The sequence below is a fragment of the Ornithodoros turicata genome, chromosome 4 (assembly GCF_037126465.1).
Source record: "Ornithodoros turicata isolate Travis chromosome 4, ASM3712646v1, whole genome shotgun sequence".
Lineage (NCBI taxonomy): Eukaryota > Metazoa > Arthropoda > Arachnida > Ixodida > Argasidae > Ornithodoros > Ornithodoros turicata.
The window spans coordinates 74,310,818-74,338,573 of NC_088204.1; the positions used below are offsets into that span (position 1 = coordinate 74,310,818).

At 48.2% G+C, this 27,756-nt stretch overlaps 2 protein-coding genes and 1 long non-coding RNA gene across 5 annotated transcripts in view; 2 read left to right on the top strand and 1 right to left on the bottom strand.

Annotated features, from left to right (window-relative positions):
- Positions 1-15,965, top strand: part of LOC135391868 (receptor-type guanylate cyclase Gyc76C-like) — a 246,525-nt gene extending 230,560 nt beyond the window's left edge. For both annotated transcript variants that reach the window (XM_064622380.1, XM_064622381.1), the window contains 11 exons: positions 2,608-2,763; positions 2,826-2,930; positions 3,011-3,082; positions 3,319-3,490; positions 3,574-3,723; positions 4,057-4,237; positions 5,749-6,013; positions 9,132-9,375; positions 9,456-9,554; positions 10,768-10,859; positions 11,447-15,965. In XM_064622380.1, coding sequence (XP_064478450.1) covers positions 2,608-2,763; positions 2,826-2,930; positions 3,011-3,082; positions 3,319-3,490; positions 3,574-3,723; positions 4,057-4,237; positions 5,749-6,013; positions 9,132-9,375; positions 9,456-9,554; positions 10,768-10,859; positions 11,447-12,265 — 2,355 coding nt within the window. In that variant the 3' untranslated portion in view covers positions 12,266-15,965. The remainder of the gene's footprint in view (positions 1-2,607; positions 2,764-2,825; positions 2,931-3,010; positions 3,083-3,318; positions 3,491-3,573; positions 3,724-4,056; positions 4,238-5,748; positions 6,014-9,131; positions 9,376-9,455; positions 9,555-10,767; positions 10,860-11,446) is intronic.
- A 7,719-nt stretch (positions 15,966-23,684) lies between these two features.
- Positions 23,685-24,901, bottom strand: LOC135393485 (uncharacterized). The gene is made up of 2 exons (XR_010422657.1): positions 24,395-24,901; positions 23,685-23,827 (listed from the first exon to the last, which is right to left on the bottom strand). It is a non-coding gene; the product is annotated as an uncharacterized LOC135393485 (long non-coding RNA).
- Positions 24,902-26,700: 1,799 nt separating this feature from the next.
- Positions 26,701-27,756, top strand: part of LOC135391871 (voltage-dependent T-type calcium channel subunit alpha-1G-like) — a 292,030-nt gene continuing 290,974 nt past the window's right edge. For both annotated transcript variants that reach the window (XM_064622383.1, XM_064622385.1), the window contains exon 1: positions 26,701-26,993. In XM_064622383.1, the coding sequence (XP_064478453.1) occupies positions 26,797-26,993 (197 nt within the window). In that variant the 5' untranslated portion in view covers positions 26,701-26,796. The remainder of the gene's footprint in view (positions 26,994-27,756) is intronic.

Genomic DNA, 27,756 nt, shown 5'->3' on the forward strand with positions numbered 1-27,756 from the left:
ACCGAATGAACGGAATGCCGTAAAGCACCTCGGCCTTGTGCCACAGAAAATCCGGGAGTAGACAGTTGCAGAAGGCGTGCTCCGACGTTTTAAAGGTAGGGCAAAGAGGGCAAAAAGGCCTGGTCAAACCGAAGCGGGACAACCTGTCACTGAGAGCTAAAACGTCGTGCGCAAGACGCCACTGCAAGCTTCCGCGGCGCGCATCCAACCAGCCGGCCGTAATACACTCTCAGTAAAAAGGGAGTATGGGAAACTCCATTGGGGGTGTTCACGCTCGTCACACATATGACTCCCTTTGCGTTTTTGGGCAACTCCCCATGTAAGGGTGTTCTCCTGACTCCCTTGATAAGGGTGTGCCCTCGACTCCCCTCCCTGAGGCTGTACCCCTGACACCCTTCCTGCAGGTGTTTCCTTTACTGCCCTACCAAGCACAGTGCAGAGAACACTAAGCGCTCTTTCCGATCCTGTCATTAAGCGGTGTTACTTGATTGGACTTCTTTTGTTTTTCTTTCTTTTTTCTTTTTGTTGTGCAGATACTGATCTGCGCTGCACCGTGTTAAAAAAACAGTACTGCCCTCGTCCCAAAACACGAACAACAGGCGCACTGCCTCTCAGTCTTGCACAAGAATCCAGGTATAGTCCCATAGAACTACCGAAGCAGAACACTCCTCAGAAGCATTCATTGAGATTGCAGCACTACGCGACCCAAAACTTTACAACCTGCTCCTCCTAGAGTACAAAGGAACGAAACACTTTCGTGACGGTGACGGACATACACTTCATCAACTCGTATTGCATCTGCAGTAACTTCAAGGCACTTAGCGTTGTAGAAGAGATATTGCGTTTCTTACTTGACATGCCGCTTCCCTTGTCACTAGAGAGTATTTCCGGACATTTTCCCTCGAATGAAATGACCGATCCGAGTGTCAATTACAATTATAACAAGAAAGACTGCATTGTAGAGGCAAGCATCTTTATGAGCACAAGGAAACAAGATGTGAGCACCAGCTTGCTTGTGAAGTTGCAGTATCTGTTCCTCAGTAAGTAATGTTGGGCACTTCCCAAGGATATTTGCCACCAACGGCTTCTCTTGGTACAGCCAGGTCTTGCGAAATGTAAATGTCCTCTGCAGGGATACTACTACTCTGGCCATGCCAGACACAGCCTTGTTAATCTCTCCTTTTATTATTGATAGGTGTGTTGCGGTAAACTTAACAAATAAATAAAAGTACGAGACCGTACTATTGCATAGTCTGGAAGAACCTCGTCATAAACTTTGGGAAGTAAGGCTAACACCCCTCCACGAAGGGAGTGCACGCAACACCCCGCATTAAATACGGCTTAGAAAGGGTGTCGCTGCAACGCTTTCTTTGTTCGCTAGGGTGTCCGAGCATCGTTCGACACCCTTTTGACTCCCTTTTTTCTGAGTGTATGAAGCCACGCGATCGGGCGAGTAAGAGCCGAGCTCGCCGTCGAAAAGAGCTCCAGAAGACCGGCATAAAACCGCTTGACGGACCAGACACAGAAATCCTCCGACGGGAATTATGCGCGTAGGCGACGGACATTCAAAACGTACTCTCTCAAGTGCGAGGCCACAAACTCAGAGCGCGGTCTATTCACAAGCGGGCGAAACAGGCGCACGTCTGGACCTAAGCAGTATTGCAGGAGATCATGGGCGTGGTCACGGCCAGGGTCACTAAGGTCGTCGAAAATTGCCTTTATCCCGAGCGCCAGACACTTGATTTTTACGTGCGGAACCCCCAAACCGCCAACCTCTCTCGGCTGGTACATAGGTGCCCGGGATACCCACTCAGTTGTCACCGGGATACCGGGATGTCACCGGGATACCCACTCAGTACCCACTCAGCTCCGTTGCCCCAGATGAACCGAAAGGCCGTACGAGTTGCTGCAAGGAAAACCTGACGAGGAGGAAGGCAAACTGACCCGTGATACCAGTATTTGCTCAGGAACCACGACGCAGCCAGGCGAGCTCTTCAGGTGATAGGGAACGCTAGGCCCCTCAAATCAGTGAGAACCGAGATGCTGTGCTCGTGAACACGCAACCAAGAAAGAGGAGAGACCCCAGTCCTGTTATAGTGGATACCGAGAATCCGCACCTCATTCCTAACAGGGATCCCGAATGGAGACGGACAGGAGGGAGTGACGTTAATGAATAGCGCAGCGCTTTTTTCTCTGTTGATTCGTGCATTCGATACTCCACCGTACCTCTCTAAAATAACGAGAACATTACCTATCGAGTCCTCATTACTGAGGATTAAGGAGAGGTCACCTGCATACGCGAACAGAGGAAGGTTCCACGAGCCTGGCAACGGAAACATAACAGGTCGAAGACAGGTTGCTAAGGTTTCTAGGAGGGGACTAAACACTATGGCATACAACGCCGGGGACAAAGGACAGCCTTGCCGCACACCGGTCATGATGGGGAACCAACCGGAAACGCCCCCGTTCACGCCTAGGGATTGCAAAGTGCCTATGGATTGCTTCTCTGTGACCTAGTCACCAGGCCACATGCTTCGCACTCGAACCGCAGATGTGGAGCTGTGAAACCGCACGTGCATGTAACCAGACTTCAACTTTTCCTCACAGATGAGCCTCGTGAGTCAAATTATGTCGGACTCTGCAAGAATGATGAACCTAGCAAATGCGTACCGGTACCGAGGTACGATTGCCTTCGCCAAGAAGCTGGTCTATCTCAGGCGATCAGCTGACATTCCACGTAAAAATAAGAAAGAGATGAAAGTGGTACGTGTCATTGTACTCCCCCAACATGCCGATGTAATAAGCACACGTCTGAACTCTTGTAGATGCGTGAGCTGCATCATGGCAACATTAACCCTTTCATCGGAGCCTGCGTGGAGCCAAACTGCATTTATACCATAACAGAATTCTGTGCCAAGGGGAACCTTCAGGTAAGCGAGCCAGCCTATTCCTAGAGTGTCCATTTCTTTGAATTCGTAGATAAAGGTAACGAGGCAGATCTCTCTTTCAGGACATTCTCGAGAATGATGTGATACGGCTGGACAACATGTTCATCGCTTCATTCGTCTTTGATCTCATAAAGGCAAGTACGCCCATCGGCTGTGGGTGTAAAGAAATCACTGTCTCAGCAGAATAGTCCTTATCCGTATCTGCCATGGTGACAACTGTAGTGCGAAATATTGCCAATGACTCTTTAGTTCAATGATCTTGCAGTTCTGCTCTGGGTACCTCCCGTAAGCATTAACGCTCCGCTTTTCTACTAAAAACGTTTCCGTTTATGGCGAACGGGACTCACAGTGAGGGTGCTTTGATGTGCAGGGCTTACAGTACCTGCACGAGAGCGACCTGAAAGTTCACGGTAATTTGAAGTCCACCAATTGTCTGGTCACTAGTCTGTGGGTTGTGCGGCTCTCAGACTTCGGACTTCATGAACTGCGCACTGCAAATGAAACGGCAAGAAGCATCAAAGAAGAATACAAGGATTTCAGAAGTGAGTGTTTCTAGCATACGTCCTTGATCCTAAACTAATATTGAAATGTAGAAAAGGTGTTGAAACTGTTTCCCTTTGTGTAGGATTGCTCTGGAGGTCTCCTGAAGTCCTTAGGTCTCCCTCTGCATATCAGTGTGGAAGCCAGAAGGATGATATCTACGCCTTTGGTATTATATTGCATGAGATCATTGGGCGACAAGGTCCCTGGGGCCCCTGCGAGCTGGAACCATGCAGTAAGCCCTGTTGTCATTCTCTCAACCTCCTCTTCCATTGCCAGAAATACTCTGTTGCCTTATAAACTATAACTGTGGCGTCCTGAGGCGTATACGGGGCTCTTTATGAGGGTTAAAGATACTGAAACAACCTCTTTTTTCATAATGTCAAAGCAAGACAGTCACTAGGGCTGTCATGTCTTGTTGCCCCTCTGCAACTTCGCCTGCTCGACGTGCACAATGCACTCTGTACATGTTGTCTGTCGAAGTTAACATGACCAGGAATATGGTGTCCTTCATAAAGGGTGTTTGTCGTCACTTTCTCTTATACCGTGTGTATTTACATATTCGCAGCCATCATAGACTGCGTGAAAAAAGACCCTGGAACCGATGAGCCATTTCGACCACCTGTAGCTGACCTTGAATGCCAGGACTACGTTCTGAATGTCATGAGAGACTGTTGGGCTGAAAAGATCGAAGCGCGTCCAGAGCTTGGCCATATTCGAGAGCGGCTGAAACAAATGCGACAGGGAATGTGAGCGTCTGTTTCGTTTACGTTTTAGTGATGTCACGGATGTCAAGGACAGTTGCAGCGAGAGCTCTACGATGCGTTTTGTCTCCTGATAGGATTGCCTTTTGTATTCTGTCAGTTCCGCTATGTTTGCAGTTGTTTCTAAAGGTGCGTCCTTGCTGTGCCGATCGCCATAATGAGCGATAGACAAAGTACAGGGGGGAGAGTCGATCGGCATAGTGATGACGCACCTTTACATCGTACAATACAGTGGAGAACACACTCGAAAAATCATGTTGTCCCGGCGACGCTGTGAACGGCGCAGGCCTTACGGCAGCGGAAGGAAACTGTTGGTCCTGTGTGTCGCCCATAATCGCGGGAGCAGCGGTTGTTCTTAATGGTGTAACACTCCGGAAAGAACGTATTGTGAATTTAATTATTTAATTGTATTCGCATTCATCATCTTAAATTCTAATTTCGAAAGTTATTATTTCGTTTCGCCGCGCAGTAGCATCACAAGTACAGCACTTCTGACTCTACAGAAGTAAAGAAAATAAGTACATCACGTGTGCAATTATTGCATTGACACACGCTGCACGTGTCCACATCTTGCAGCATCCGACTAGAAATTATCGGACAACTTTATGACTGAAAATTCTGTTTCGACTCTGGGAGAGGTAGAACCTGGATCTCCTGCGTTGCGGGTAGCGGTTTCTTTTTTGTCATTCGGTATCCAACCCGGGTTACGAAACTTCTGTTCCGTTGTGGTTGAACATTAGAGTACTTGATAAAGTTTCCGTATAAGGGATAAGAGCGTAACGCGTATACGGCGTTCACGGATACGTTGGTCCGCAAGCGCACAAAGTACACTCTACTACCTTCATGCGTCTGTGGCTTGTACGTCACAAGCTTTAGGCCACCGTGTAACGAAACACGTTATCACCAATTGAAAGGACAGGCGCCATCAGTTACCGCCTTTGTTAGCGTGAGAGCGGTGCACCCTGTCCATGCCACGTGCATTTCCAACAGCGAATCAGTGGACAGTTTCGCTTCGTCGTCACAATGTTGGGGAGTATCCTCTCTTTCCCAGGCGTGTGAAGCCCTCGCCACAGCACGTTGGCCTGACAGTAAATTAAGCTGTGCTCTGCTGAAATATTACGCGGCTTGTTTAATTTCATTTATTTTAATACAAAGGCCAAAGGAGGGCGTTACATGTTACAGTTGTGGTACAGGTAGCAAATCGGAAGTGTGTTGTGCACTTCGAACTATCACGAAAAAGGTACAAGAACCAAAAAAGTTCACAACAGAACGTTGTTTTGCACCTTGCACCGGCACTGGTCTGCTGCGTCGTGGGAGCGACGAAATTCTATTCATTCTATTCATGATTGGTTAAAGCTGTCCTTACATCCTCTAGCATTGTATCGAGAGCTCGAAGTGAACAACACTTGCGATTACTGGTTCGAGCTTGACGGCCTGCTTTGTTGAGTTGCCCTGCACGGCTCCGGTAAATAATTTGACAATATTGTGCTTCTCAGGAAACCAAATATTATGGACAACATGATGTCAATGATGGAGAAATACGCCAACAATCTGGAAGACCTCGTAAATGAGCGAACGTGTCTTCTACAAGAAGAGAAAAAGAAAACGGAAGCTCTCCTGCATCGAATGCTTCCCAAATCCGTTGCCAGCCAACTCATGAGGAGGAAAATGGTTGTACCGGAATCGTTCGATTCCGTCACCATTTATTTCAGCGACATTGTCGGCTTCACCGAAATGTCGGCGAGTAGCAAACCTATACAGGTGAGTTTACTTCTTGTTTTCAGAGCTGCTTTTTTTTAGTTTGCAAAATATTGTCTCCGTTTGTCACAACAGAATATCGCTTTAGTATTAAACGTATTAATATTGTTTAATAAAAAGACTGTCACCACACCTTACAAGCAACACACCTATTCACATGTCATAAACACTTAACATCTCGTAAACACTTAACATTAGAACCCTCATTGTTACGTAATGCGCATCCCGCGAATATTGTACCTCTTTTCTCGCGCATTAATACGAGGGGCGTTCAAGTCAAACCGGGACTTTTCATTTTTCGCAAAAGTAAACTGAACTTACAGGCGAGAAATTAGTTATATTTTTGAACGTAATCTCCAGCTGGCACAAATGCACTTGTCCCAGCGTTTCACGAGGGCTTGGATGCGAGCAGCGTAGAAATCCTTACCGACGCGTAGCAGCCATGGTCGGACTGCATTCTTTACCTCGTCGTCGCAGCTGAAGTGGCGGCCCCCAAGGAACGCCTTCAGTGGCCCGAAGAGATGGAAATCGCTGGGGGCGAGGTCTGGACTGTAAGGGGGATGTGGCAACTCCCAGCCAAGTTCCTGTAAGGTGCGTGTCGTGAGATTCGCGGTATGCAGCCGTGCATTGTCCTGTAGAAGGACTCCTCCTTTGGTGATGAGGCCCGGCTTTCCGAAACTGGATGTGTTCATGAATGATAGTGTTCAACGTTCCCACAGAAAGGTCCGTCTTTCGAGCCAGTTCGAGACATGTTATCCGTCGGTCCTTGAGGATCAGGCGCTCCACAAGTTGGATGTTCTCAGGAACTCTGACACTGGGCTCTGAGCCGCCTCGGCCGGGATCGTCCTGCACTGATGTACAGCCGTCTCGGAATCGTTTGCACCACTCAAACGCTTTGCTGCGGCTAAGTGTATCGTGGCCATACTGAGCCTGAAGTATTCTGTGAATTTCAGTTGACTTTACGCCTTCATTCACGAGAAACTTCATGACAATTCGCTGTTCGATGTGCGCGCTCACCTGGTTGTCGGCCATGTTGTCTAGCACGTGTCTTCTGTTTCGCACACACTTTGGGCCACTACGTGGTGAACGCGGAGGCCTGTCGCGTGTGAAAATGATGAAAAAGAAGTAGCGGGAGCTATTTGTACACTCCGGAGACAGAAAGTCCCGGTTTGACTTGAACGCCCCTCGAACTTTCAAACATAGCTCTCTTTTTTTTTTTTCATTTCGTTTTTTGTTTCACGCTCGATCGCTAATGGAACGCTGTTCCTAGTTCCACGAGAGAACTTCCTGTCGATGATTTTGTGGATGAAGTCCGCCTGCTCCTGCTATACCTCTCTTAAACGCTGCAGTATGTGCAAATAAATAAATAAATACACATTGCGCAGTGCAAGCATACAACGCATCCTGGGAATAAGTTCCCAGACGTGTGCAAATCAGATCCCCTGTTAACGTTTTATGGGTTGAGGGAAATATGTGTTTCATTCTCAAATATACTTGGGACCACGGGAATGCAGAAAGATGAGTGCAATACTTAAGCATCAAAACGCCCGCCAGCACAACGCCCACAGGGTCACTAGCAGTGCGTGTTGAACGAACCCTAAGATGTCCGTGAGTATCTGCGAAGCACTTAGCGAAGAGACAAGGATGGGCAGGCAGACGAGGGAGTCCCTCGTGTGCTCCTTCCTCTCTTGGGTAAGCGCTTCGCAGCTACTTATGGGTTATCAAGAAGCCCAAAGGTCAACACTTCTCTGTCTTCCGGTCATCGATGCTAGCACTACAGCTTTATTAAAGCTGGGACCTTGTGCCACGTGCGATGTAGATTTTCCTAGACTTCCGCAGTTGTGGCATAGCTTAAGAGCTGCACTTTGTTTTTGGTTTCTTCACTGATTGTTGATGATATTGATACGGGCAGTACAGCGTTGTGATAACAATGATTTAATTGATGGAATGAGAATGGGCGCGTTAGGTTCGTGCTCCGGGAACATTCCCTCTTTCATGGGATCACTTAACACCTCCAAAGTGACTTCCGGTGCACGTTCCCGGGTGCACCCTGCGCACCCCTTCTTCGGTGCTGGGGAGCTAGGGAACGCTGGGGAAGAGCTGGGCCAGTTCCGGAGCGTGACGCATGTTCCGGTGTACTGCCTTTCGAAATGAAGCAGCCGTTGCAACTGCCCATGCTCTTTGTGTTTCCGGAATCATCGGGTGTCGGCGGTAAATAGTTATAATATTATAGAGGACTGCTGTGGTGTACTGCTATGTTTACTTAAAAGCAGACGACAGAAGAAAGCTCAATAGGTGGCGCGCGCTCAGCGGCTCTGGCGCTCGGCTTCCGGATAGTCTCACAAACACCATTAAGTGCAGACACGAAGGGTACGTTCCCCTAAGAACCCGGGATATGGCGCTCGGGAGTCTGCTTAACGCGCCCAATGACCGTGCGTGACATGCGCCCGCCGCTGCTGACACCGTCGTCGTCGTCGTAACATTGCCCCCCCTCCCCGAGGCGTGACCTCCGGGACACGACAGATGGAGAATGCGATGCTGCGGGGGGCACAACAGGTGATGTAGTCGACGATGAGCAAGGCAACGGTTGGGCGGATGATGGAGATGTGTCCCAATTCGGTGACGTACAAAGGGTGGACAGGTGGCCGATGATGGGGCGCTTGTGAATTGACGCTGTGCTGCCTCCACGGGGTCGGTGCCGAGAGTATCCCTCACTGGGCGCTGCCGTCGTGGGCGTCGTTGGGCGTCTTCGGGGCTGGGGCATCTTCGGGGCTTCGTCATTCTCGTGTCCGGAACGTCGTCGTCGTCTATTCATAGGGTCGGGGCTGGGGCGTCGATGGCCACGACGACAGCGCTTTCGAAGAAGGATAGCCCGGACCTCCACCAAATGATACGGGCAGCACAGCGTCGTGATAGCAATGATTTAATGGATGGAATGAGAATGACCGTGCGTGACATGGCGCTCGCCGCTGCTGACACCGTCGTCTTCGTAACAATATTACACAAACATGTCGGTAACATATTTGATTGTAAACAGGTAACCGTCTGTGCATATTTTTAGACGCTACGGACACGCAGATTCTACTTATTCTGTTCATGTTCTATCTCTTGTACGTCGCAGGTGGTGAACTTCCTGAACGACCTGTACACCTGCTTCGACTCCATTATTCAGCGCTACGACGTCTATAAAGTAGAGACCATTGGTGATGCTTACATGGTTGTAAGTGGACTTCCCATTCGAAACGGAGATTCACATGCCAAAGAGATCGCGTCTATGGCACTGGAACTTCTGGATGCTGTTCGAAATTTCCGAATAAGACACCGACCCGAGGCGACGTTAAGGCTGCGTATTGGAATTCACACAGGTCAGCATCTTTGTATAGTTGTCACAGGTTCTTGCTGTGAAGGATCTGCTTCTTCAAACTCAACGTTTCTTAACATTTAGGTCCCGTTGTTGCCGGAGTGGTTGGTCTTACGATGCCCCGGTACTGTCTTTTTGGGGACACAGTGAACACAGCGTCTCGAATGGAGTCCAATGGAGAAGGTTGTATACTACTAGCATATGCGGTGGCGCGATATCCTCCAGATGACCGTGTTTTATTAATGCGTTAGCATTAGAGTCCTCGGTACGCAAGAATTGCGGCGTGGTCTCTCTGTAGCCACGGCGCGGCGCGCATGCGCGGTGGGTGGAGAAGGAAGGAGAGGGCGCGTGGAGAACGCGCGATGCTGCGGACCGGGCAGTGCAGCTGTGGTGGCCACACGTTCAGACGTGTCAGCGTGGTCGCGCCATGGGTTATGAAAGCTGTGCGTAGGAGCACCGGCGAAAGAGGCAGAGCCTCCGAGACGGCGCCGCCAAGCTGAGTTGGAGGAAGCCCGAAAGGCACGTTCGGCTGTGGATGCTGTCTTGTGTTAGAGTTGTGTAGGGTCGTGTGAAGGGTTGTGTAACGTTTGTGAGCGGTCGTTGAAGGGATGTGTAGCGTTGTGAAGGGGAGTCCCAATGGGGTTTTCAAGTTTTAAAGGGGCACAAAACAGGTCGATGAACATTCTCCAATTATTATGCTCAATGAAAGAAAGTAGCTCACGATACCCAAATACGAAATTCTTTTGCTTCTAGCGAGCGTCTTTAACACGAAACAATGTCATTAAAAGAGCATAATCCACGTGAGTCTCTCCTTATCCTTGGAACCGAGTCACGTCACCATGTTCCAACGTATAGCGACACCGAATTCTAAGCGCTGGAGGTGGGGGAGATTTTGCTCTCCTAGCCAATGACGGACCCCACTGAGACAAGCTGCAGCTCGCGAGGAAACCAGTCGCGGGAACATCGCGGTGACCTGGCGGAGCAATACAGCACTCAAAGCATAGTGCGCACGTGAAATAGAATATTGAGGGTTCCTGGTATGGTTTGAACTGGCTATCTTGAATTTGACAAGCGGGAATATGTTTAGAATTGACCTGACTTCTCGATATTACAACAAAATTAATGCATAAGCGCACCGCATTCTAAGTGGGTGATGATGCGCGACGTCAAAATACGTCACCATCGGCAACGTATCACAAAGCATTTAAAAAAAAGTGGTTCTCGTATACCTCTTTATTGCCGCTTTAATGCTAACGCATTTCCGTCGGATCCACCAATGGATACACAATGGGATTTTAGCGTCCTTTGTATGCACTTGTTGGTGCAGAGAAATCGAGCTACGTCAAACAGTTGTGATGCTTTTGCCCAAAGAATAACTGTTTAATTTTTTTTTCAGCATTGAAAATCCATATCAGCAGCCAGTGCAGAGACTTGCTCGAGAAAATAGGCGGCTACGAAATCGCAGATCGTGGTCTGATCAAAATGAAGGTAACATTACTTGCGTTATGACAGAGCAATATGCAGAGAAGAGTGTCCTACAAATCTCTGTTGTCGACAGAGAGGCTCAAACCGGACCCAAAGGTTCTACAGTATATGTATGTTTTAATGAATGAGAAAGAGCATAGGCCTCATTATGGGAGCAAGCGAATACTGGTTTGAAGGTTCATGTGTTGTCTGATGATGTGTGTTTCTGTTGCGCGGTAAATTCTGAGCAGGCTTCATTGTACTGCTTGATGACCCTTGCGGAAGGCAGTGTGGTCACCGAACTGGGTACCATCACCTTACATGCATTGGCAAATGCTCTCTAGATACATCTGTGCTTACACTTCCCTGGCTTTCGGTGTTTCTGTGTATCCAGTAAAAGATGAAACAAGGAATTAACAGGGCTATCATCTGTTATGAACTGCGATCTATATTGCGGATTCATATCCGCAATTGGTGCCTCATGTACACACTTCCTGTAGATACTGCGGTTCAGAATGCACCCACGGTTGCTCATGTCTACAAAGTGCTGCGAACTACACCGGGCTTGTTTATCGACGGCTTCCTTCAGTAACACACGCTTCCCTTTCCAGGGTAAAGGCGAACTACGCACCTATTGGCTCTTGGGCCACACTACTGGCCCGCAACCGAGGCGCCGTCCAACTCAGCCTCCACCCCAGCCTCTCTTCGGGGACCCCAACGGCCCACAGCACCGCAGTCCCAAGTCAGAAGCTCTTCCTCGGCGTGGATCGCTCATCCCAAAGCTGCCGGAATCCGACCTGGACTGCAGTGGTCTCGGCCTCATGAATGGATCCGTCGTCGGAGGCATTCAAGCCATACACAGATTACGTCAGGAAAGTCCCGGACTGAGGTCCAAGCGGGCTAAAAGCCCCTCGCGAAATCCTTCCTTCACCTGCCACTCACCACAGTCCATCGAAGAATACCTCAGTTCTAGGGCAAGCAGCACTGTAGATCTCGATGGCGGCATGCTTCAAGTTCCTCCTGACAGCCTACGACATAATGAAAGACAGCCGTCCGACTGCGGCTGTTCGGACACTGATATCTCCGCAAGCCGGAGCGCCTCGAGACAGTGGCTGGACCGCGGCAAGAACGGGCTGAAAAGCCTCGACGAAAGCGCCCAGCCCTTGCTGATAAACTTGGATGGAAGTCCGAACTGCAACGGAAACTCTCTGTTATCAGCTCCGGATGACGGGACAAAACGGTGGCGCTCCTGCGATGAGATCAGCACGAAACCTCCGCGGCTGAAGAAAGTATTTCCTGGTTTGTGGAAAAAAGGCCTACCAGACGACACCAGTCAGAATGGAAATCGTGGCTCGTCCATGATGAACGACGAAGGGTGTTGTGACCCCAGGTTTATTTACGATGAAGAAAACAGTGAGAGTGTGGTGTGACATAAGCGTGCGTCGTTCAGCTGAGTGCGTGCGAGAGCGCGAGGGTGTGTGTGTGTGTGTGTGTGTAGAGTACGGTGGTTACTTTTCCGAGTGGTGGCATCACATTCCGTAAGGGCACTCCTTTGGTAATGCAGCAGCTGAACTGTGGGTTGCACCAGCAGTCTTTTTCACTGATGGGTTTGGCAGAAGAGACAAGTGCAATGTGGTATACCTTCTGCGCTTGGGGTGTCGTTTGTGGCATGTGCCAATTACAATAGTACAAATTACGCATAGAAACAAATGAGACAGTCACGGCATTATCACAGCATCTGATCCTCGGCTTCGTTCGCTAAATACAGTTGAACCTTGATGGGCTCGATTGTTGTACATAGCGAGGTAATGTCATACTAACGAAGTGTAAACCAAGCACGTCTGATAGGACACCAAAAACGCCAAGAAAGTAGTATCATGTGAGACCATGTCTTCAAGGTTCAACTATGCATTGCATGAACACACAGCAGTCAAGAATGCACAGAGTTGCTGTCTTTGGCACAGAAACTCGGTCAGTTTGTAGAGACGTGCTCAAAATTGTGTGCTGACTAAAATGTATTGACAAGCAACTTTCCAGCAGTGCTACCCGTCATCTACATTAAAGGAATTCGCAGTTCTTCATTTTTGTAAAACAACCTTAGTGTTCAAAATCTTGCACAGCGGGCAGATCCTGAGGAGAACGTGCAACGTTAGATTTACGGAATAAACTGAGACCCAGATCTTTCCTAATTGGCCACCATTCCAGCATCCTTTCACCATCGTCGTTCCTTCCCGCATAACTTCCTTCGACGAAACCCGCAATGCACCCCTAAAAAAAATTTCAAATATCTGCCCCTATGTTTCATTAGTGCACTGCATGAAAGTGAGCACATAGATTTGTGAGTTCAAGCACGCAACTACCAGCAATGCGTATACACAAGAAACACATTTCTACTTTGTTCAGCACTTAGGAAAGCATATTCGAAAAGATCTAAGCTGGAGCTCATTAGCTGCACTGTACTAGAAGTGTAGTACAACAACGTTACAGGACCACCTGGACAGCTGTTCTGGCACACTGATGTCGAAACAACTATTCTGGTGGTAACAAGTGCAGCTAACACTTGAGTAATAAGCATTAGGTAAGTATATATGTAATACAAAGTGACCTGATGTACTTGCAAGGGAAGACTTGCTTACTCTATAAGTACTACCACTTCCCTTCAGTGAATTAAATCTTCGACCCTTCCAGGTGTTGAGAACCTTGAGAACATTTCAAGGGCATGGAAGAGCAAGAACAGTCTGTGCACACATTTAGGCACACGTACTTGCATGAGCCTTTTTTGCTTTGTAAGCATCAAATGTTGCAAAAAAAAATTTACAATTTCTCGTTGTGACGACAAGACTGACACTGAGGGTGCGGGGCACCGCTAGTACGTGATGCGTTGCATAGGAAAGCCTCTGGCTGTTCTATATATATAAAGAAAAATGCGAGTGGGCGTTCTCCCATATCTGTCCCAGTGTGTGCATGACAGACATTTAAGACAGTTTCTGCATGGTATTTGCCAGTGGCAGTGCTATTCACAGTGCCAGGTTTTGTTGCTGTGGAACCTCGTCAATTCGAACTTATTACATGATAGGTGAGAAGGAAAATTCATATTTGTTTCTAATTGTGCCTGATCAGTGTAAAGTGTTAAAAGCGATGTTGAAATAATCGATGATATCTAAATTATTCCATGATCTTGCAAGTTCTTAGATTGATTCATGGTTATCTTTTGAATAATTTCTAAGAAATCATAACATGAACGAAAGATTTTGTGACACGTTGATTCGAATTACCGAGGTACCGATAATTGGGGACGGGAAATTATGCTGTAAACTCTGCTTGGAGGGTATGAAGTGGTGAACGATATAGTGTCATATCAAACTCAGGTGTACAGGTGTTGTACTGCCTGTCATAGCTGCTCCTTTTGCCTAATGTTGGAATCGTGTTTCCCGGCAAGTACTTTTATATGAACCTCACCAGTCAAAGTGCACATGCAATGCACCTCCATGCCGTTTGCACTTTTGCACGTTCACACATGTTACTCCAAGCATGTAAGCATTAGTACACAGTGGCAAAACATGGAGTGAAACTTACTTAATTGTCAGGGAGAGCATCTCTTATTATGTATAATACATGTAACTTCACCTTTCTATCATGGATAACATCGATATTTGAAGTACTGTAAGCAGATGTTATAAATCTAAAGCTTTACAAAAGTGTTTCTTCTGTAAACAATGATCTTGCCAGGAAAGTGTTCTTGTACAGAGGACGTCGAAATCGTTTCAGTACACAGGGCCGACTATTTGCTAGTTTTTCATGGTTCAATACACTTGAGGGGATATCACCTCTATGGGGGTGGCTCATTTTCAAAATAGCCAGTTCACACACAGTTACAAAGCAAAGCGTTCAGATATAAGCAGTAGTCCTTGTGATGTGGATAGGCCATGCGCCCCCTGTTATCGATCTGTGCTACTCAATTGGATACTTTACTGGTTGAGGTTTCGAAAATATTCAGATTAGCTCCTGGACGCTTGGCTACTACAGTTTCAATCATAGTCTCGAAAATCGAATATGAGCACCCTGTACATTTGATACCACTAAAGAGGTAATTTTTATAAAGTGGAATACCACTTGTATTGAAATGGCGGAGGTTCTGAGTCGAGTTCACCAAAGGAGCTCCTCAATAAATAAAAACCCATTTACAGGCCCTTGAAATCTGTATACCTGCCATCAGAAGTGAGAAGACAATACGTGCACTCAGCATCGTGTATAGGAATTTTTCTCCGCAAAATTGAACCCCAGTTGACAACTCATGACGTACGCCTGGACCGCATACCCCTCACACATCATCTTCTGAAATCTGACCTCTAGAACTCGCTATATGCAACACAACACAAAACACACTCCATCAAGGCCGTACGCCTTGGTGTTATAGACACGCTGACTATGGTCATTACGAGCTTTAGTCCTTTACCTTCATTAAGGGATCCACCAAATGAGTACTCAGTAAGGTTCCCGTTTGGGCTGCAGTTGCTGAGTACTGGAGAAGGAGTGCGATCCACGCTATTTCTATTCAGTGTCACCAGCGTCGCCATCTGTCGTGCAGAGCGCGGATTGGCGCATAGAGGAATCAGCGTCTGAAGCGGACGCTCAGGTTGTGCCGGACAGATGTAGCTCCTAAGCGACGATGCGTAGGGTGTTCGAATTCCAGCTGCCTCTGTGTGCACAGAGGGAGCTACTATTCAGACACTCGTAGCGTTGGGTGGTTTGGGAACAAAATGGCGGCGATCGTTCCTCCGTCTGTCCCAGGGATGATTCACTGAAACGAAGTGTACTTGTTGGCCCCTCCCACACACACCAGTCATAATATTGTCTGAATGTTTTTGATGCTGTTACATTTACTGCAAGCAGAATTTGTTCATTTAGTGCCAAATGCTGTGTTGTATTCTTGCTGTTTTGAGAGTGAAAAAAAAAGTGTCTGTGATAACACGTGGCTGTTCCCTTGCAGCCTGAGGCACCACCCAGTGCGTAGTTTAAAAGAAATACAAGGAGCCAGACTGTGCCACTCGTTCGCGTAGTGTTTTGAAGGAATTTCGTGGCTCTGCTGTCGGTGTAAATAAACAGAGACATTATTTTCCAGGTGCGAAATGAACTGTCTTGTGACGTCCTTCTGTGGATTGTGTTCGGTTGAAACTTCCTTGGGGTCTCCCTGACTGAGTGGTTACTGGTTTGTTTGCGATCGCAAAGGAGTCACCAATAAACGGCATCCAATACGAAACGAGATAGCATTGCAGCAGACGAAGGACTGCGGCTGCGCTGTGACCATGCATGATTTGCGTGCGGCGCAACGGCAAACCCGACCATGGGCCTCGTGCAGAAAAACTGGTGTCGCCTGCAAACGCGTTCACTTGCTCTTAAAGTCACTGTACTCTTTGTTTGCATTTCTGAACATCTGGATGAGAGCAATGGCGGCAGCGGGTTATCCAGAATCTCGAACACGCGGATACTGAATGACATACTAGTAGCCCACCAAAAAGCAGTGATCGCTGGCCATGACGTGATTTTCCGGTGGATACCTGGCCACTGTGGGATCACCGGACATGATGCGGCCGATCACAACGCCGGGAAAGCACATGGAAATAGTACATTCCGCAGTGTTTACTTCACGAAGGTAGACGCCAAGAGTGCCTTAAAGTCTCTGAGCCATAAGCTGTCAAAAGATCAATGGTTTTGTGGCGAGGCTGGATCTTCCCTTCTGCACCGGGTTGACCCCGAACTAGCTCTCGTCCTCCCAACATCCATGCCACGGCAGATTACGTCATTGTTTCACAGGCTCCGGCTCAATGTACCATACAGTGCAAGACTCCTGTACAGGCTTGGGAAGGCGGACTCTCCTAATTGTCCAGTCTGTGGCTCAATCGAAGACGTCGAACATATTATAGTTACGTGCCCAAGATACTCTGAGTGTCGTGACAGACTTGTAGCCGCGTTAGGCCGGGTTGACAATCGACCCTTCGGAGTGCAGAAGGTGCTCGGCCCATGGCCAATGAGCACTGAACTGCCAGCTTTGCGAGCCGTTACACAGTTTTTAAGGGACACCAAGCTGTTAGATGGGCTATGACCTGTCTGTGGCGTTCGTCGCCGCTTCGCGACATCTCCAGTGGGTGATGGTGGATGTGTCTGGAATTCCTTCCCTTAGGTGATCTGGGGTAGCCGGCCCTCGTGATGAGGGCTACAATCCCCATTTTTTTTCTTTCTTTCAATCAATCATCATCGAACACGCGGAATGTTGAAATGAAATTGAAGGGTGGGTCATTATTACACTTACGTCTTAAGAGCTTTATGCATCACAGTCGACATGTGTAAGGCTGAAACACCAAAGACCCCCTCCCCGCAGGAGGTGCACTGGAAAGGAAGGCATGGGGTGTTCCAATGTGCGCAGGGAGATCAAATATTGGGGGATGTGGGGGTGGATAAATCACTCAATGGCGGCACGTACGTTCCTCATTTTCGGCCACCACGTCTGCATCTCCAATGCATCCATTCCATGCATCCATCTCCATCTGCAATGGCGGCACACCTGTAAGCTGTTTACTTGCGCGAATAATCCCCAGCACACCGTCTACGCTGTAACCTCTCGGCGTCCGACATGGGCGACACTGAGCGGTCGCGCACTCCGGTTTCTTATCCAACGAAAGGGCGCTACGTATGAGAGGGAGAGGGCCTCTCTTCGGTGTCCCTCTCCCTCCAACTGACGCGACGCGATCTCACCGAGTCTTCAAACGTGCGTTAAAGGAATAATTTCCCATTTAAAGGTCGGCAACGGGAACACCATCGACATCATCGTCCCTTTCGTCATTCCTTTTACCTAACATCCAATTGTTTTTAACCTCAGCCTTCTACGCCGAAACTGTTAGATGACCCGTGTTCGAAACCGGCACCGGCTGTTCTATATGGGTGTCTCACTGAGACGGTTTTAAGCAAATGTCAGCACAGTTCGCTGTGAAGTCTGCCTGGGACGCACCATCCCCGTGAGCAACACACGCAAGTAGATCGCTCGGTAATAACCAGGGAAAGGTAACAGAAACGGAAACGGGTATTATACCGGAAATGTAGCAGGTAATGGTAACAGAAACAGAAACGGATATCGCACAGTTAGAATACCTGAAACAGAAACGGAAACGGCAATAATTTACGGTAATAATACGAGTACCGCAGGACCGGGATTATTGCAGTTATTTACCACATCATGTAGATAAATTTATGAAATAAACCTCAATGAAGCAAACTAAAATTAACTGAACTAAAACTAAAATGAACTATCAAACTGGAGCATATAAGTAAGTGGTATACAGTAAATAGAAGAAGCATAGTTCTTATACGCTTATGGTGACTTGGAAGTTGCAAGCGTGAGTAACGTTCCTGGAAACCATGTTCATATTAGCCGTTCACAGAAATCACGAAACCTATATGTGTATTTTGAATAAACGTTGTGTCTTGTGTGCATGTATCCCTGGAGTCCTCAAAATAGGCTTCAGAACGTAGAGGGATTAAGTTTTGTCACGGTCTCAATGCTCTTTAAAAAAAAAAAGAAGGAAAACAAAAAGCTGGATGTGGGACGGTACCGAAAACCGAAACGTAACGGAAACGAAAGCAAGAATGGTGGTAACCGAAACTGAAACAGAAACAAATAAGGGCCAGTAACCGGAGGTGGTAACGGAAGCGAAAAAGATTCCGTTACCTTTCCCTGGTAATAACACGCCATCAACCGATTAACCAACAGGAAACGGGTACAACTGCGTAGCGCCGCCATGTGAACGAAAGCCCTTTATGGGAAGAGTTTGGCCATTCTCTGATCTTTTGCCGCCGGGAGATGGGGAGCCGCCGTGACGTGAGAGACGTCATAGCTCCGCCCACATGGTCAGAATGAAAGGCGACTCCCGGCGGCATGGGAAGATTTGAACGCTGTACCCCCTCTCCAAAATGGCCGAATGGAAGATTTCAAGGCGGTAGCTCTGATCCAAAATGGTGCCACTGACCTTGGCGCCGTCCATCGTGTGACGTGAAATGACGCGCTTTGAGACAGGCTCCTCCCAATGGCCAAACTCTTCTAATAAACGGCTCACATGTGAACATGCGCGAAGCGCCGCCCATCGTGTAGCGTGTCAACTTTTCAAACAGCATTGAATCCAATGTTCCCTGACAGGTTCACACATTGCACGCTTGGTGGCGCTACGCGCATATTCAGTAGCGATTGGGTTTAATCAAGGAACGATACCTAAATGGTAGCGTGATCAGAAACGGTATATTACCGAAATTAGAGATGCCAACGATAACGCATACCACGGTCCTCTATTGCCAGAAACGGAAACGAAAATAATCGTCCAACTCGGATAATTACTATACCTGTTGTCCAATGATATGAGTAAGTTTCATTCGATCTTTGTATTTTAGAGACTCTATTCCATGCAATATACACGATGTCCAAGCTAACGTGCACCGGGGTCTAAAAAAAACAGTGCGTCATAAGGGAATGAACACTGCAGAATATTGTGACGAGTCACGTGTTCTAATCGCTTGCATTTTTTCCCTCTTGGCTGATTAAATTAATTAGGCGAAATTAATTAGCGAACTTTTTAATCATTCGTCTTAGGGCCGAGATGTGATGATGGTAATGATGATGATGGGAGTAAAAAATGGAGATGTGAGCCCGCTCACTGCGGGACAAGCTACTCTAGGGCCAGTAAAGAAAGAAGAAGCAAAAAAAAAAACGTCCAAAAAGACGATAACTCTGCTATGCGAGAACTTTGCGAGATGTGAACTGGAAGGTTATAGGGCTGTTGCAGCAAAGTTTGCCCAGCGCCATTTCGGGCCCAAGCGGCCACGGATCCAACGGTAAGTAATTTCATTTCGGGTTTTGCGTGGTGTTTCAAGCGGGATGGCGCCAAGAAAAGCTACAAAACCTGTAGGAAATCCACAGAAAAAGCGGTGCATCTTGCCAACTGCGAACAACTCGAGACCATGTACTTGAACGTGCCGCCGTTGTCTGCTAACTACCGCACGTTGCATATTTTGGGGCGCTGTCCTTGCTGCTCTCTCGCACCACCTGACCCACAGAAACAGATCTATAGAGATTGTCAAATGCAACCTGACGAAATCTAATGTGCGCTTACCTAACCCAGCCCAACGACCCTACCTTTTGCAAAATGGCAACCTCCGAATCCGTTAGGTTTAGCGTCGCCCTGTTTCTCCTGCGCTAGAAGTGCTTCAGATGGTGTTGTTCAAATGCATGTAAAAAAGGTTCTAGGCCCCACAATTTTATAACTCTTATAGTTTTAGATTTAGTATATATGTCCTTCTCTCACTTGTAAGCAATATTGACTTTTCAAACGCTTTCACTAATTTGTGAAAGAGTCCCGATCACACGCTACACCTCAGTTTTAGTTACCAGCTTCACACATAATTTGATATTCACTCGCTGCTCCAATGAACCCTTTTTCCTGAGATGTGGCGCCCTCTCGAATGTCGTCTGCTACTGGCTGAAAACAAATGCACGTCAGTAGGCGCCGTGGTTTCTTTTTTGTGTCTTTCGCGTGCTTTCGTTCCAGCGTCCTGTATCTGTTAGCTTTTTGAGTATCCCGTTTAGATTTCGAGCGCGGTTTCTGGTGCTTCTGTGTACGAAGTTTGAGTGCCGATTTGATATATGCAACATGACACTGGAGCCCGCCGTGCCACTCCATGCTATGCGCCACTATTTTGAAGAAGAAGAAGAAGACTCCACATAAGAGGAGGCAGCGGATAATTTGGACCACCTGCGGTTCTTTTGAAGTGCGCCGGAAATCTTCGACCCACAGTACTGGAGACGCTTGCATTTTTGGAGCATTGAGCAGCCATTTTGCATTAAAGTTGTTCGGTATCGTTCTTGAGTCATTTCCCTACATTTTGGGGGCAAAAACCCAGGAAGCGTAGCATCTCTCATATGCGGAAGGACTCCAGAAACGCGAAAGTGGTAGTAGCAGTAATAGCGTTAAGGCCGAAACGCAAGGAGCGTTTTTTCGACGTTTTCAGGACACGCGCGCGCTTGGCGTGAGTCTGACATCGGAAAAACAAGTTTTTCAACGCGCGCGGAGGGTGTACGCCGGAATCAGTCGGCTGCAGATATTCGCGCGCGTCTGGGCGCGCATTCCAAGGAGTGGACAGAACGGTGGCCGCCGTGCGGGAGACAAGGTTGTGTATGCGTAGCTCGCATAAGTTTTTGGGACATTATTTACCACACTAAATTTACTTACATGTTTCAGTCATATCTGGAATGAATGGACGCAGAAACCGTAGGAAAGAAGAGCGTCGGCACATTCTAACAGACATTTGTGATCGACGAATATAGCAACACTAACGCGCGTCACTCGCTCTGTACGCGTCCCATGCGTTTCGGGTGGTCGTCTCGCGGGCGTTTCTTCGCCGCGTGTGCAAGGCCATGGCGTGCGTGCGACGTTTTCACGCTGGGAAAACGTGCGTTTCGTGCTTGAGCGTTCAGATGCCACAAGAGCGGCGCATGCGCTGTGCATTCTGAGGAAAATGGTCCATTGCAAATCCATTTTAATCACGGCGTAACTGACGCTACGGCGCCACTGACACGTAATGTCGCTTTCTACGCCGCGTCCTGCCGCCTAATGAAGATCGCGCGCACTAACGTCATTAAAACTGGCGGCTCTTCGTCTGTCGAGGTGCTCCCGCATAGTAGACGGAATCGCTTAACAATTACCAAAGTCGCGGTATTAAGCGGAATTATTGGGACAAAGGTGGTATGTGGAGAGATTGCTATTATTATTGTGACGACGACTCTGCCGACAATGATAATAATGACCTTGTGCGACTCCACAGAGGTCGGTTCGTGAGTTACCTTTGGCCCTTTTATAGCGTTTCTTAACGTGCACTGAAATCTCAGCACACCCCGTGCTGAAGCTGATATTGGTAGCGCGAAACAACACTGAGAAGTATTACCGATCTAACCGCACGATAGCCTTTATTAGTCCCAGCTCGAGGATGTTGAGGTACCACGAAATAACCAAGCAATCATTGGTCGTACCACAGACCCTCTGTCAGCAACATGAGCAAGTGGCACATGATCCCTATTTTGTTACTTTGGTAATTACTTGACAATACCGGCGAGGTCATTGCCGTGCAACAACGTTCAGACCGGCTTTCGTGGCCAAAACACTTGTGCGTCTCGACCACGAACAGAGTCTTTTGCGAGCGCACCTGCGCGTAGATGCATCATTTCATGTTATTGTTAACGTGCGTTAGATGCACAGACAGTGGATAGTCATGTTGTGGCGTCCGCAGAAATGCAACGTGTCAGAAGTGCAGAAGGAATTTAAACTTATTGACGTCTATACCATGTTGTATACCACTGCTAAGTACAGTATTGCAAGTAAAGTGAAGTGAAGTATATTTCTGTTGACGAGTTGGTGATACATACACTTCACTGTAGACAGATGGTGGTGGTGAAAGGGCAACGTCACGACTGACGCCCTGGGGGAATGTGCGTCCTGGGCCGACTTCTAATGGAACTGTGCCGAGAGATGTCTGAAAACGTCAGAGGAAAACCCAGGAAAAACCCGAGATTCGAACCCGGGTACCTCCCAGTCTCGACGTGAAATGGCCAGCACGCTAACCACTGAGCCACAAAGCTGGTCACTCTAGACAGAACGTGATACATACACCGTACGTACTTCACATCGTTTGGTGGCAAATCAAATGCTGTCATGTCTGGCTTATTGGAAACTCAATTATGCCGAAAACGCAACTGCTATTCAACTACTTCACTGTTCAAAAATACCAGGAACCGCGTCATCTCAACTAGAGCTACATCCGGACAAATGCTGTAAGAAACATGAATGTCTGTTAAGCATTTGTCCATGTCCAAGCGCGGAAACATGACCATCGCCCCCGCTGACTTGTTTCGTCTTCAGCCAAAGCTGCGAATCACAGGGGTGACACAAACCCCCTATTCTTGTAACTCCCGTCAAGCGGGTGCCTTCCGCCAAACCGCCATCTTGTCCTGGTCACACGTCATATGCAACGTCATTTTGAGGTCATGTGACATTGTTTACTTATCGTTTTACCGCTTGCCGACATATTCTGGTCGGCATAAAGCGAAGAGACGAACACATTTTGCCAGCATAAAGTATACGGCGCTTCTTCCACGACATGGTAGCCCATTGCAGCCCATTGCATATATGGTAGTAGATTGCATCGGCTCAGTGTCATAATGCCGAGCCGTCATCGCATCTTTGGAAGTGATCAACAGCACGAGGTTCCATGAACAGAACTGCGCGTTTAATGCGAGATTATCGGATAGAAATAATTACCGATGTAGAAAGCTGCCCGAAACGGTGTACAGAAACAGTAAACGCTTTGTTTACAAACAATTTTGTGGCCGATCACGCGAGCGGCCATCTTTAAGGTCACGTGTGCGTTGACGTTTGCTGTGACGTGCGACCAGGAACTGTCCAGAATGCATTGCGTTCGCCCAGCACTCTGTCTATGGAGCAATACATTGGATGCCACCCGGATGACGGTTGGCTAGGAGCGTGCTATGCGGTGAAGCACGTGGCGCCTACTATCTGAAAGTCTGCTGGAAAACTAGAGTACAGCCGGTCTGTTTGGCATCGCCATTCACCTAACGAGCACAGCCAATGAGCGGTTGATGTATCCGCTCGTCCACGTCGTAGAAGACTGAACTGGTACCTCGTTGGTCTTGTAGCACTCTTCCGGCAATCGGTCCGCACAGGATTGCATTCACAAGAATCCCCCCACGTTACCATAATGTCACCGCTCGCTCGCACTTAGACGGGACAACTCAGACAAAGACACGTTTTTAATGGCACCGCTGTACGTGACAAAAAAACCTCGTTAAGGCCACACAATGTTTCACTTGCGACATGAGTCGGAAAGGTCTGAAAGTCCGTGGTCGGAAAGTCCGTGGCTCGACCTAGGATCCGCGCACACTGAAATGCAATTATGTTTTTAGTATAAGACATTAGATAAGGACTGAGAACACAACAACGCACAAACGTCGATACGGTTGATTACAAAGTGCTGCAACGATCGTAAGCAAGAGCGAGCGAGCGGTACGCGACGTAGTCAGTTTCGTATTATACACCGCCATCACTAAAATCGTTATTTGGCCGCAGGGGGGAGCATTTACACGTTTCAGGATTAAGTCCTATCCACGCGACACTGTTCCTCACTCATGAAGTTCAGCATGCTAATCAGCCGATATCAATGAGCTGACAGTTTGCGCTGAAATGCGTCAAATGCTTACTGTCACAAGAAACCTTCGGTTAATACTCGAAGCATATGGAGGTACCTCTGCTGCACGCTGCATAAGCCATCCAAACAAACATGAGGATCAATGGCAAATGACCATTGAACAAAAAATGCAACTAGGGACAACTGAAACCAGCTAGGACAAAGGCACGGAAGTGTCACAAGAACTATAGGCTATTCAGGAATATCCGCCGACCGCATCTTGACATAACTCGTACATTTCGAAAACATCATGGTATGCTTACTTCCGAACAACGGTGGCAGCGACTCGATGCTGCAAAGCGAAGAATCCAACGGCGAAAAAGAGGATCATAATCACTGCAATGCCTACGAGCGAACAGACAAAGAGGCCTCTGGACGACAGCAGCGGTCGTGGCCTTTGCTGAACCGACATGGATGTGGGAGTCTGGGCCATTCGGTGCCTGTGCTCCTCGGGTCCTATCAGATGCATCGTGGATGACTCCAACATGAGGCCGAACTTGTCTTCAGGTGTCGCGAGGCCCTGCGAGGTTTGAGGGTTCGCCGAACTGGCAGTTAACGCTATGGGGAGCTCAGGCCACCAGGCGATGGGCGGGCAGGCGTACAGGTTTTTCGAAGGGGCAGCGCGAGTTCCTGCTGGGCGCACGGGAGGGAACACACGTGGTGGCCCCGCGACGACCATTTTGTTATCTTCTTTCTCGGTTCATTACGAAGATGGCGCGTGGCTTTTTTTTTTTTTTTTTTTTTGAGGAGCAAGACTGCTCAAGACGCGTGCGAACAGCTTGAATCATAGAAGATACACTTACAGGTGCCGACGTAAAACGGGACCAAAACCCACGACTTTTTTTTTTTCTTTCTTTTTATGCGGTTTCCCTGATTACGATGTTTGTTGACGTACCATCACTGACCTTACGCAACACTACCTGGATAGAGAGGAAGCCTGCTCACTGGTCGACGTGACGTAAAAATTAAGAGTCAGCAAATCAGGACCGTGTTTTCAACGGCCGTAGCCAATCACGAACGTGCTTTCAGCGGTCGTGGCCACGGAGAAGAAGCACCGTCGTGTGCGAGTTGTGATTGAACGTCCCCGCGTACTAAATTGGAAAAACTTGGCAATAAAGCGCAAAACGGTCTCAATCTTTCTCAAAACTGATCTTCTGGAAAGCGTCTAAGGTCTAAATGTTTAGGTCTGCAGGCTCCAGGTGAGCTGCAGTCATTTTTGTGGGTTCTTGAATTCGGAGAACGGTGAATCGGAGTAGCGGACGAATTCTGACTCTTAATGTCCACGTCACGGAGGAGGGAGGGGAGACAAGGAGCGGGCCTCTTGTATCGGGGTGGCGTTGCCTTATGCCACCACCTCAATGCCCACGTGAAGGACTGGAACGATGTACGGGATGGGCCACTAGGGGTCGGGAACATACATAGAAACAGGGTCTCCACGTTGAGAGAATTACAGGGACACAGCTTTATAGCTTTCAATAGTGAAGGGGGGTGCAGCGTACCAAAAGCTGACTGGGCTGAGTGGGCCGTTCCTGAAATTACGTCATACTGACGTCACTTTTCTAGAGACTCCTCTATAAGATAGGTTTCGTCACCTCCCATACTATTCGCGTCCCTGCCTGGGTAAATGAGTGCTTTTTTTTTTTTAAGGGTGTTTAGTCGTAGACAGAGCCGCAAGTGAAATTTCATTTAGTCATTACTCGTTTAGTCATTATTTTTGCGCTTGTTTCTGATGTTCGACGTACTCTGCTGTTTCACGTGCCGTCTGCTTGTCAACCTCTGCCCCAGGCGTTCCAGATCAAATATTAATCTCATTCATAGCTGTTTCGTTAGTTGTTTGCCTGTCACAGTCGGACATGAAGCGGATTGATTTCTGGCTCCCACCCAGCGCTCATAGAACGGTAGTGTTGTTAGGGAACTTTACGCAAAACTCCACGAAGTACGTCATCACATTTTCACAGTTCGTCTGCAGCTTAACAAACAACAATTTTATTTGATCGTGCTATGTTTCCTTCATTATTAGCTTTATTTTTCTTGCCTTCGAATGGAACGCAAGGAAACCGTTCGCTTCGCACCATTGAACACCGCTCAGCCCCTACACCAACTAGAGAAGCCGTTCGAACCCTAGCATTACTTTTCCTGCAACACTTCAGGTATTGAACCATCAAGACTGCGGTGGGGAACGCCAGCGCCAACTACTGCGACCGTATTGGACTATCTCGCTTCAATTACTATTTCTGCCTCCCAGGTGGAGCCACCTTCACATTCGGCTCCAGAATGCTCCTTTCCCTCAATATCCTTTCACACCGTTCTATCCTTTCAGTCCCAGAGTTTCCATTATAGAACACTAGGTGTCACCCCCCACTCCGCACTGGCTCCGTCTGAACACCCAAATCCGCTATCAAACCGCGCGCTATACCCAATTCTCCCTTTCTCACTCCATCTTCCACCAAAAGATGGCTCTAAGCGCACTTCCCCGCAAAATCCCTCACATGGGGAAATAATTTCCCTAGCTCGGAGCGCTGCCAGCGCCTCGGCACGGACTGTCAGTCAGCGCTTGGGGCTACCCGCGGTGCAGCAACGCCCGCAAGCCCGTTACCCTGCTGTGTTGACTGTACGGCCCGCGCCCGAGACATGGGCTTGACCCGGCCCGCGCCTTTGCACCATCATGCCGGACGATGATCCGCGGGCCGGGAACGATGACGGGACGTCGACGACGTCGGCTTCGACGTCATCGGCTACGACATCGTCGTCCACCGAGGATGAAGATGTGCTCCCGTACCCTGGGTTTGTGCCCGTCGCACTGTATTACTTCGACCAGACAAAGCCTCCCCGAACGTGGTGTCTAAAGTTGGTCACCAACCCGTATCCTTACCTCCTAAAGTTCTACGCTGTGTGAATTTTTTTTTTTAGTCTTGTGCGCCGGAGTTCAGCGGCTCGATGCATCAGGTGAGTCGCCATCTTGGTTTTTAGTGACGTTGCAGTCAGCGTAAAGTTCTCCGATTGGTGGAACGGGTTCAGGGGCGGAGCGTAGAAGAGGCAGGACCTGTGGGATGTCGCGACTTTTCTTTGGGGGTTATTTGAAGTGGTGCTAGAGTTGTGGGACTACATGTGAGGGAGGAAAGTTCTGGTATTATGTCTTCATTTGTGCATGATTGAACATGTTTGGGTTCAGGAGAGATTTGCTTCCGAAAGCGACGTCGATCGAGCTGGAACGGTTGAAGATTTTGGATGTTGTGCCGTTGATCTCGTGGTCCTGGTACAGACCTTGCAGTCCTTGGAAATTAGTGAACCTGTTGGATTTACGTTGTTGGTGCTTTTTCGTGCGCGTTGAACAGCAAGAAAATTTTCACTCATAACGTTGGAATGCACGGATGATTAGTATTTCATGAAAATCCGCATTGCTCTTTTCTTTCGAAATAGATGTATTTGACCGTCATGTCTGCTGGGTCGGTGCAAAGACATCGAGCGAATGCTCATGCGCGCGGGGATGACTGTGGCTACCTTATCAGTGCAGCGCTTCATTTCAGGGTGATGCTCACGAAAAAACACACACAAAAAAAAAAGGACACCTGTTGACAGCTCATTTGATTTTTCGCTCTATGATGTTCTCGCTCTTATCAACGGG